General features: G+C 32.2%; 1 protein-coding gene across 1 annotated transcript; it reads right to left on the bottom strand.

Moving 5' to 3' along the window:
• Window positions 1-8,459: 8,459 nt before the first annotated feature.
• Window positions 8,460-10,098, bottom strand: LOC111915822 (probable calcium-binding protein CML25). Its single transcript, XM_023911462.3, has one exon. The coding sequence runs from the start codon at window positions 9,316-9,318 to the stop codon at window positions 8,599-8,601; it is 720 nt and encodes a 239-aa protein (XP_023767230.1). The 5' UTR covers window positions 9,319-10,098; the 3' UTR covers window positions 8,460-8,598.

Raw genomic sequence — 10,098 nt, 5'->3', positions numbered from 1 at the left:
GAATTAATTTTGTGATCAAGTGTAATTAATTAAACTAGAGGGGCTGAATTATAATTATGTGATAGTTACAAAATAAGATAAGGATTATCTTAAATATAGGGTGAACGAATTTAAGGAGATAATGCCTTAGAATTCGACTAGGATAAGGGTTTCTAAGACTTATCTTATGGTTGCTTGGTGGGCAAGCAACTAGATAAGGATAAGGACTAAAACCCTAATTTTTACACCTATATAAACCCCCTAAGGCTCATGAATTCGTCTAAGCCTTCCCAAGAAGTCCTAAGGACGAATTCCTACCTCTCTCCTCTCTCTTTATACCTTCTCCACTTGCTTATGGTGTTTGTAAGCCATTAAAGGAGTGACACTTGTGACTCTAAGCCTTCCAAAGTCAATTCAAGAAGGAATTGGGATTGTTATTGCTACATAACAATCAAGGTAATATCTTAAACCTAATTATATGTTAATATTGATTTCCATATGCTAGAATTAGGGTTTATAGTCTTGGATTCAAAGCATGTACAATAGAGAAACCTAGATCCAAGCATTAGGGTTTGTATGAGCACATAAGATGTCTTGTGACCAAAACCCATCAATTTCTCGATCCTCGGCTAAAGTTAAGTATCGTGGGGTGGAAAATGTTGTTGTTGAAGCTGCATGGCTTCGCAACCTACTTCTCGAGTTATCATGTCCATTATCTAAAGCTACGATTGTGTTTTGCAACAATGTGAGTGCCATGTATCTATCCTCTAACCCTGTATAACACCAACGTACCAAGCATGTGGAAATAGACTTACATTTTGTTAGGGAAGGTGTTGCTATTGGACATGTGCGTGTTTTTCACGTGTCATCGGCTCATCAGTTTGTAGATATTTTTACCAAAGGTCTTCCTACACGGTTATTTATGGGTTTTCGAAACAATTTGAACATTTGTAAACCCCACGCTCAAACTGAGGGGTGTGTTAGTTTATATTTTTATTTATACATATTGTATAGTGTAAGGACCTTATTGTAATATTCTTTTATATAAATATAGTGCATTCACAACCTCTTATTAACGAGGCTTTTTACCCTAATCAACAATTTTGTATGACAATTTAATATTTTTTATATCATTTTAAAATACTTTCGTTAAATACTAATTTGAGCCGTTGTAATAAAAAAATAAAAGTTTATAAACTTATAATTAAAAAATATTAAAAAGTTGTAATATTTTTAAAACATTTACATCATATAGATTTTTTTTGTTTTTTTATTCGCTAAGTAATATTTTCTTTTTGTTTTTTTAAAAGACCCTCCATATTTATTGTTATATATTTAATTTTATTGTTAGATAATATTTACTTTAAAAATATTATATATGCTTAAAAACAAAAGAAAAAAAAATTATAAGAGGCTATATAAAATATTTCACAGAACAAAAACATATTTATTAATTAAAAAGTAAAATTTAGAATCGATATACATTTAACCATTTAATGTGTTTAGATATTATCATTGTCGCATGCTATAGCCGGTGACATTGGTAATATGTAAACACATATAACAAGTTAAATGATTAAATATATAAAAAAATAAAAAAATTGTGTAATTAACAAAATGATGAAGATTATTACAATGATTATACTAATAAGAGTTATTTAAAGACTTTTGGGTAGGTCAAATGGACGCAAACAAAACCATGTTCAAATTCATCAGTAGTCCTAGAAAAAAAATGTAGAGGCGGCCTTTGAAACTTGATTAATATACTCTTTGAATTTTAATGGTCAATCCTTATGGCCTTCAAAAGTCAAACCCATTCTAAATTTGCATCTCGTCAACCCTCGTTTTAATATTTTATACGTGCGTGAAATTTTTATAATTTATTTTACATTTTAAATGTTATAATAAAATTTTGACCTATTCATTTAATTGATTATATTTAATGCTCACATATCTTTTTCAATTATCAAAAAGTGACCACTTACCACACAAACAGGGACGGATTTAGGGTGGGTCACCGGTGCTACTAGCAACCCCTAAATTTTTCAGCCATAGTAGAAAATTTTTCGAAATCTTTTAAAATTTTTATTTTTTCTACTATCGTACAACCTCTAACTTTCCCGAGCACCCCCTACTATGAAATCTTATGTCAATGGACTCGCCAAATTTGTGAGTAAGTTTGGCTCACACAACTAATTGACTTTACTAATTAGAATTGATTAGATCTAACAAACGTGTTGTGTTGGATTCGTGGTATTTAATGATTAAACAAGTTGATAAATCTTGATTCTAATTCGATTTGTTTAATTATTGTGTTGTGTCAACCTGTTTAATTTTGTGTTGAGTACGTGTCGTGTTGGGGCTTAAGGTTTAGATTTTTTAAATGTGTGGTATCAGGTTTGATTGAAATACTAGACAAGTTGAATAGGTAAGAATTAGAGATGCACAAGGAAAAAGTAAAAACTAAAAAGAATAAGAGTTTGGAGGCGCAATGTCGAAATAATATGAGTTAGAGTTGGAGCAAAGTGGAAATGGGAGTTGGTGAGGTAGATGGGTGGTTGAGGAGATTATGAAGTATGATAGAGAAATCTTGACCTAGACGGTTAAATCATTTCTACATTACAAACGACTTAATTAACCCAAAAAAAGACAAAATTGCAAGAATGGTCCATGTGGTATGTCAAACTAGCTGGTTTGGTCCAAAATAGGTTTGGCTCGCAAGGTTGATCCAAAAGTTTGATTTTGTTGCGAGTTTGGTCCAAAAAATTTGAAACTTTTTAAAATGACGGATTTGCCCCCTCATTATTTTATTTATTGTTTTCTTTTATTACAGTAATTATAAAACAATTTAAAATAAAACAAAAACAAAATACATCTCTTTCTCATCCTCTCTCTTTCTCTCTTTCTCTCTCTCTCTCTCTCTCTCTCTCCCTCCCTCCCTCTCTCTCTCTCTCTTCTTCAGGAACACTCAAGAACACATTCAGAAGAACATGCCTGCTGCCACAACAACAACCATCAGCCGCCACCGACACCACCATACGCCACCACCACTACCATTGCCTACCACTGTCTCCCCACCTACATTTGATGATGTTATTCACCAAACACATAAAAACACATCAGACATGGAAAATTCACCAGACCTGGAAAATCTTGAAACCATCGCCAAACACCTGATATTTACACTGAAAAAAAAAACAATGCCACTACCACCACATGCTGGTAGCCATTGTTTTTGTCTAACCACCGGTTTCTCACCTTCCGTTCCTCTATCTCTCCCCTCCGTATCACCATTTACCAAAACCACCTCCACTTCCGTTAACCGTCATCTCACTTGTCGAATAAAGGCCACATTCGGCAACTCTCTCAAGACGAAAAAGCATCGATTCATGTTCAAATCCAGAAAAAATAACATAGCCCATAATTCCTTTCAACTGAGTTATCAAAACCAATTCAAACCCGAAAATTAAATAAACAAATCAATCAATTTGTGAACCAGCAAATCAAACATATAATACAACTTGGATCTAAATTGGCGACCACCATAACAAAGAGAGGGTACTGTGGGAGAAGAAAAGTGAAGACGACAATAGTGGTCTTCAAAAGGGTCGATGATTTCATCTATCTATCGCCTCTCTTCACTTTGTTGTTCAACCACCACTAAAACTATCCCACCCTTTCCTACCCAAAGATCCGACGACGCCCCTAAGAAATAAATACCACTAACCACACCCCAGCCCACCCATCCCCATTCTCTTCCCCCTTTTGCTTCTACCTTGACTGGAAGCCAACACAACTAGAATCATCGGTGGAATCATCAACACTAAATAGAGAAAAAAAAGGTAGAGAAAAAGAATAGATCTGACCCAAGCATATCGGAGTTTCCAGGCCGATTCAACTCCGATCTAGTAACTATTGCCTACATCATTTTTGTTTCGTTTTGGCGGATGGTGGTGGTTGTGTAGAGAGACATAGATGATTATAGGATAAGGAAAAGGCTGGAATAAGGTGTGATGTTGGTAGGGATAAAGAAAAACGGAGCACCGGTTCAGGGTGGGGTTTGTTGCCGGAGAACTGGGCAGAAGGGGGAGTTGATGGGGAAGGGCGGTGATTATCGCATCCACAAGTCGATGATGACAATAAGCAGCCGACAGTGGTCGGGAGATGTAATCCAAATCGATGGCGCTAGGGTTTCTAGGAGGTGGTGTCGTCGTTAGAGTCGATGGGTAGTATGTGATGCAGTGATGGTCGGTAGTGGCTATGAAGGGGGTTGTGAAGGTGGAGGTCGGAATAAGGGAAGGAGACTGATGGTGTACGATGGGTATTTTATAAGAGAGAGAGAGAGAGAGAGAGAGAGAGAGAGTATTTTATTTTTGTTTTATTTTTAATTGTTTTTTAATTGTTGTAATAAAAGAAAAATGTAAAATAAAATAATAAGGGGCAAATCCGTCATTATAAAAAAGTTCATAGGAAATTGGACCAAACTCGCAACAAAACGAAACTATTAGACCATCTTTGCGAGCCAAACCCATTTTGGACCAAAGTTGCTAGTTTTGGCATACCACAGGGACCATTCTTGTAATTTTGTCCAAAAAAAATCTTTTGGATATGGTTTTGGTTTTGGATCTTTTTCAGTGGCGGATGCATGACAAAATCGTAGGAGTAGAATACATGATTTTTAAAGGTGACATGTAGGAAAATTTACATTACTTCAGAAAATTTCTCAAAAGAATTACATTGTGCTGCAAAATTTGAAGGGTTGGATCAGTCAACCCGAAAACCACCTATATCCCCTTTGGTCTTTCTAGTTTACTTGAGGAAGTAAAAAAATTTGTTTTTTCCGTTTTTTAAAAAACTTCGTGTTTTAAGATTATGAAAAATTGCCTTCCTATTATGGGAGCTTCCTAATTAAAAGCTTTTTCAGATTTCAAAAAATAACTTCTTTCTTTTATGAGGTTTTTTAATCAATTTTTTTTAAATTGAAATGGTGAGTACATATATATTCAACCAATTAAAATAGATGAAAAGACTCTTATTTTTTGGCATTTTTTTCAGATTGATAATATTGTTACATAGACACCACAAAGTGACAAAACTTTATGAAAAGACTCTCAAATTGAAGATGTTTTTAAATTCATTGGAAATCTTATGTTTGTAAAAGCTACTCTAATAGTCTTTCCAATTTTCATGAGTTTTTAAAAGTAAAAAAGCGGATTATTTAAGTTGATATGGTTTAAATATTTAAATGGTGAAAACTCTAATAATCATTTTTTAGTAAGTTGCCACGGCTTGAATATTTAAATATAAATAGTTTCTAAACTGATTATTAAAGAATATAAATAATTGTTTTATTTATTATTTTTTATAAGTAGTTAGGGTTTTGAAAATGAAAAACCCTTCTAAATAATTTAGAATTATATGTTTTTATATTATTTAATATTTAGTAGTTATGGTTTCGTTAAATTTTTTTTCAATTAGCCAATCAGTTGTTCTAGCCTACTAAGCATAACCTACATAAAAATATTAAACATCATTTCTAATAAATAAAAGTTTTTTTTGCTACATGTCAATCTATAATTAATAATAGGTTTTGACACTGGTCGTTTTGTGATATTTTTTAAATAAATAATATCCACATTTCAATTTATGATTTTTTTTCAATTTTTAAAATTAAAAAGCCATATAATCTTATACTTATAAATGTAAAATATCAAATGTAATAAATATTATAAAAAATTGCAATTAATATATTTATTCATTCATTATTTGAAAATTTTATTTTAAAAAATACTTATTATTTACATTTTAATATTTTATTTCTTTAATCAATCCGTATAATCCATAAGTTTTACACATAGTATTTTAAAATAAAACAATAACAAAAAGATATGTTGCGATTTACCCTAAATTAAATCGTTATAAAATTATAGAAGATCGGATAAATATTACGAGCACTCCATCTTTGTCTTTTGATCTTACCTTTTAAGAATGTTAAAAACGACCATCCCTTAATCCTTAAAAAAAGAAATTCAATAAAGTCCCAAAATTTCCAAGCACTAAAATATCATAAATATCATGTCCGATTTCTCTCTCTATCTAAAACCCCATATAAATACCCCTCATCCGATTCCCAATTTCCCATATTCCAATCACAATATCCATAGGAACAAGACGCAAAGCGAGACGAGAGCTAAAAGAGATAAGAACAAATGGAGATCAACACCAACAACCACCGTGAAGCGGCGGAGGAAAGCGTGCCGAGTATGGTTGCTATTCATAGCCAAGTGAAGAAGATAAGACAAGAGCTGGAGAAAACGAATCATCCGACAGTAATCGAACAGTCAGAGATGAGATCGGTGTTGCGAGAATTTTCGAAATCGCAGAAGCATTGCCGCTCGCCTTTGGGGATTTCCGACAGGCCTATGTCGATCGGCAGATCTTAAATGAAGTAGGATTCCGTTTTCGTTCGTGTTGACAGTTGATGATGATGATGATGATGATGCTGCCTAGTTTTTCAAAATCTAGGGAGAACTTTTGTCTTTGTCAGTATGTGTTCTTATGAATCTTCTGGTTTTTTTAGGGGATTTTAGTCTTTAGATACATGTACATAGAGTCTTAAAGGGATAAACTTGATCTGGTTTTCAACCGACGATAAATTTGGTGCTGAATTTTCAAATTTAAATCGAGATTAATCCCTTACAATTATACTGATTATGTGTTCTTCCGTTTCAATATCATAAATGGAAGTAAAATCTGAGTAAACTTAATTATTCAACTGATTTAGGAGAAAGTTACATTTTGTTGGGCAATATGCATAACAGCATAAGAGTAAGTTTCTATTTTAGACAACCTGCTTTAAAAAATGAAATAGTTTCCAGTAAAGTGAGTAATATGAATATATGAATCGTGATTACTTAAATCGGGATATTCATTGATCGTAATTCGTAAATATATACCATAACCATTTAAATGTTGATTTAAATGATTATTTTCTAAAGTAAGAAATTGGTTGAAAAATAAAGTTTTTACAAAGAATTGAGCATAAATTACAAACATTACTCCTTTACCGTTTCCAAAAAAACTAGAGGTATAGAAATAAAGAAAGGGAGGTAACGGGCCGAAACTGGCAAAATTAGCAAAATGTTTATTTCTAAGAAAGTATTATTCTTTGTATATTTTATATAACAAAGTATTTTTTATTAACATAATATACTTATATACCTACAAGTTTTATTTTTGCCAAATTTCTTCAAAAAATAATTAAGGACACATTATACAATTATATTTTACAAATATGTATATGATTTATATTGATATTTTAAGTTAATTAGACTTTTTATATTATAAAAAGGGTGTTTAGAAAATAAATGTTAATAATTCTACATCGGCAGCACTTTTTTTTTTACTTTATCTATATAAAATTGATTTTGATTATACTTTTACTGAAGTCATTGCTTGAACGTTAATAATTCAAAAGGGAAAATGAAGATGGGTATAATCGTTGTTTGTAAAAGTTTTCTAATTGGAAAAGACTTAATGATAAAAAATAATCATATTATATTGTTGCCCTACACTGAAGTTATTAAATAGTTATAAAAAGTGACGAGGTGAGAGACGGTCATCCAACCCAACTTTGACCATTTTGACTAATATTCAAAATTATACGTTGGACACCTTACGTGTTTTGTCACCTGTATAGAGAGATGCACAAACAAAACCTATTTCTCAATTTGGATGGGTAACTGGTTTTTATGAAACTAAATAAGTTTAAATGTGATAAAAAAAATTAAATGGTTTATTATAAAATATTTCAATCTATCTCTTATCTTTTTTATTGTATTGACGTATGTATATTTAAACCTTGATCCGATCTGAATTTTATGAATCCATTTTAGATGTTAGAATCTTAATAAATGAAACCGGTTACAAACCCATCTAGTGAAAAACCCTAGGAAACGGGTAGCCTGCTTAGACATGCTAAAACCATAGGAAACGGGTGAAAACAACTTAATACATCATTCTTATATTTATCAAATTTTGCCAAAAATTATATTCATATTATGAAAGTATGGCGTTAGGGTGTTTTTAACAAAAAAGGGAATAATATAATAATATGTCATCCAAAATTTCAATTTTTGTAACTCGAGCTATGTATACCATCTAATTGTTAAAAATTATGTTTATACATGCTAATGTCATGTCATCATCACAATTTGAATTTTGAAGGCCTAAATAGCAACAATATTTAATATTTTCAAAAATTTATGCAATAAAATACTTTTGAAATAATTTGGCAATGTCGTTTCAAGTAATTCAACTGCCGATAAAAACAACATTGCATATTTCTTCTATGTTAAAACAAAATATTATCACATAACTTATTAAATTTAAAAAATAAAATAAAATAAAATAAAATAAAAAAAACTATTGCATATACCGAAAAAAATTGCTAGACATCCAAAATTCAATCCTACAAGGTATGATTCAATCGACCAACAGTAAAAATTTCATTCCTTTGAATATGGTTTTTGAGTCTTTTTCTAAAATTCTAAAACAATGGAAGAAATATAGAAGAAGAAGAAGAAGAAGAAGAAGAAAATAAAATGAGTGATTAATTAATTAATTGATTTCATCTTTGTTGAAGGGCACCTGTTTCTGCTGCAACCCCATGGAATCAAAGTGTGTACCCATCTTCATCATAACCTTAAACTCATCAAAGTTGATCATTCCATCGCCGTCACGATCGGCGCCGGCAATCATCTTCTGGCTATCGGCGATAGTACATTCCTCCCCCAAACTAACCAAAACATTCCGCAACTCCTCTGCCGTGATCAACCCATTTTTATCGATATCAAAAACCGAAAATGCATCCTTCAAATTCTCCAAAACTTCCGTTGGATCAACGTCCTTTGTGTTCAGTTCAATAAACTCCTGCAAATTTATAAACCCATCGCCGTCTCTGTCCACCTCCTTGATCATGTTCTTTAGCTTCTCCTCCGTCGGCTGGTGTCCCAGGCTTGCCATGATCGATCCCAGCTCCGATGAGCAGATCTTCCCGTCTCCATTAACGTCGAATTTCTTAAAAATCTGCTCCAATTCCTCCTCGATTCGAACGCGAGCATTCAAGGAGTTAACACGCGTTGTCTCTGAAGTCGGTTTGTCAGCGGTCGTCGGTGGAACTGTGGGTTCGTTTTCGTTTTCGTTTTCGTTTTCGTTTTCGTTTTCGTTTTCGTTTTCGTTTTCGTTTTCACTTTCGCTTTCGTGTTGGCGTTCGTGGGTGCTGTTATCGTCGTTGGTTTTCTTCTTCTTCTTCTTATTGAACAGATTCTTCAAACCCATTGTAGACTTGTTATGAACTTATGATCGATTGAGATAAAACTTTACAAGAAAATTGGGAAATTGTGGTGGGATTGATTCCGACGAGAGATGAAAATCAATCGGTTCTTCCTTCTTTTCAGGTATTGAAAAGAAGGCGTGTTTATTTTTATGGTATTGTGTGGGTTGTTTCGGTAGAAGTCCGTATATTCAGGTAAATTTGAACCATATATATCGAGTTTTTATCTACAATTGGTATCAAATAATGAAATAATTGAATTTTTTATTTTGAAAAAAAAAACAACAATACTTACGTTGGCCAACTTCAAAAGAAGGTAAGTCAGTTGGAAAAACCCTAGAAGCAGTTGAATTCATGCAAAGTAAAACTTGAAAATGAGGTTGCCCAGTTGACAAATAAGTTGTAGGTAATGAGGTCGAAGTTGTGAATGCCAAAACAGATTATCATCTATTTTATTATAGGATAATCTAGTGATTGATGGTTTTATGTGGTGTATAAATTTGATTTTGGGATAGTCTTTTTTTGGGATGTCTAAATGTATATGTATAAGCTTATAATGCTTTGAAGTTGTGTCTGATCAATTGGCAATTTTTGAGGATGTTAGGTAGTTATTGTACATACATGCTTATATTTCCTTGAAGCTTTTCCTTGATACCTATGTATATTTGTACACCTTTTGATGCAAGTTTGTAATATAGAGCCATCAAATGTAATTATGATTCCTTTTTTGTTACTAAAATTTATGTTTGTTGGTGGACCATCATATAAATGATTAAACAATCATG

This window comes from Lactuca sativa, chromosome 4 (assembly GCF_002870075.4).
Source record: "Lactuca sativa cultivar Salinas chromosome 4, Lsat_Salinas_v11, whole genome shotgun sequence".
Taxonomy (NCBI): domain Eukaryota; kingdom Viridiplantae; phylum Streptophyta; class Magnoliopsida; order Asterales; family Asteraceae; genus Lactuca; species Lactuca sativa.
Note: the sequence above shows the minus strand (reverse complement) of the source record. Positions and strands in the feature narration are given on the sequence as shown.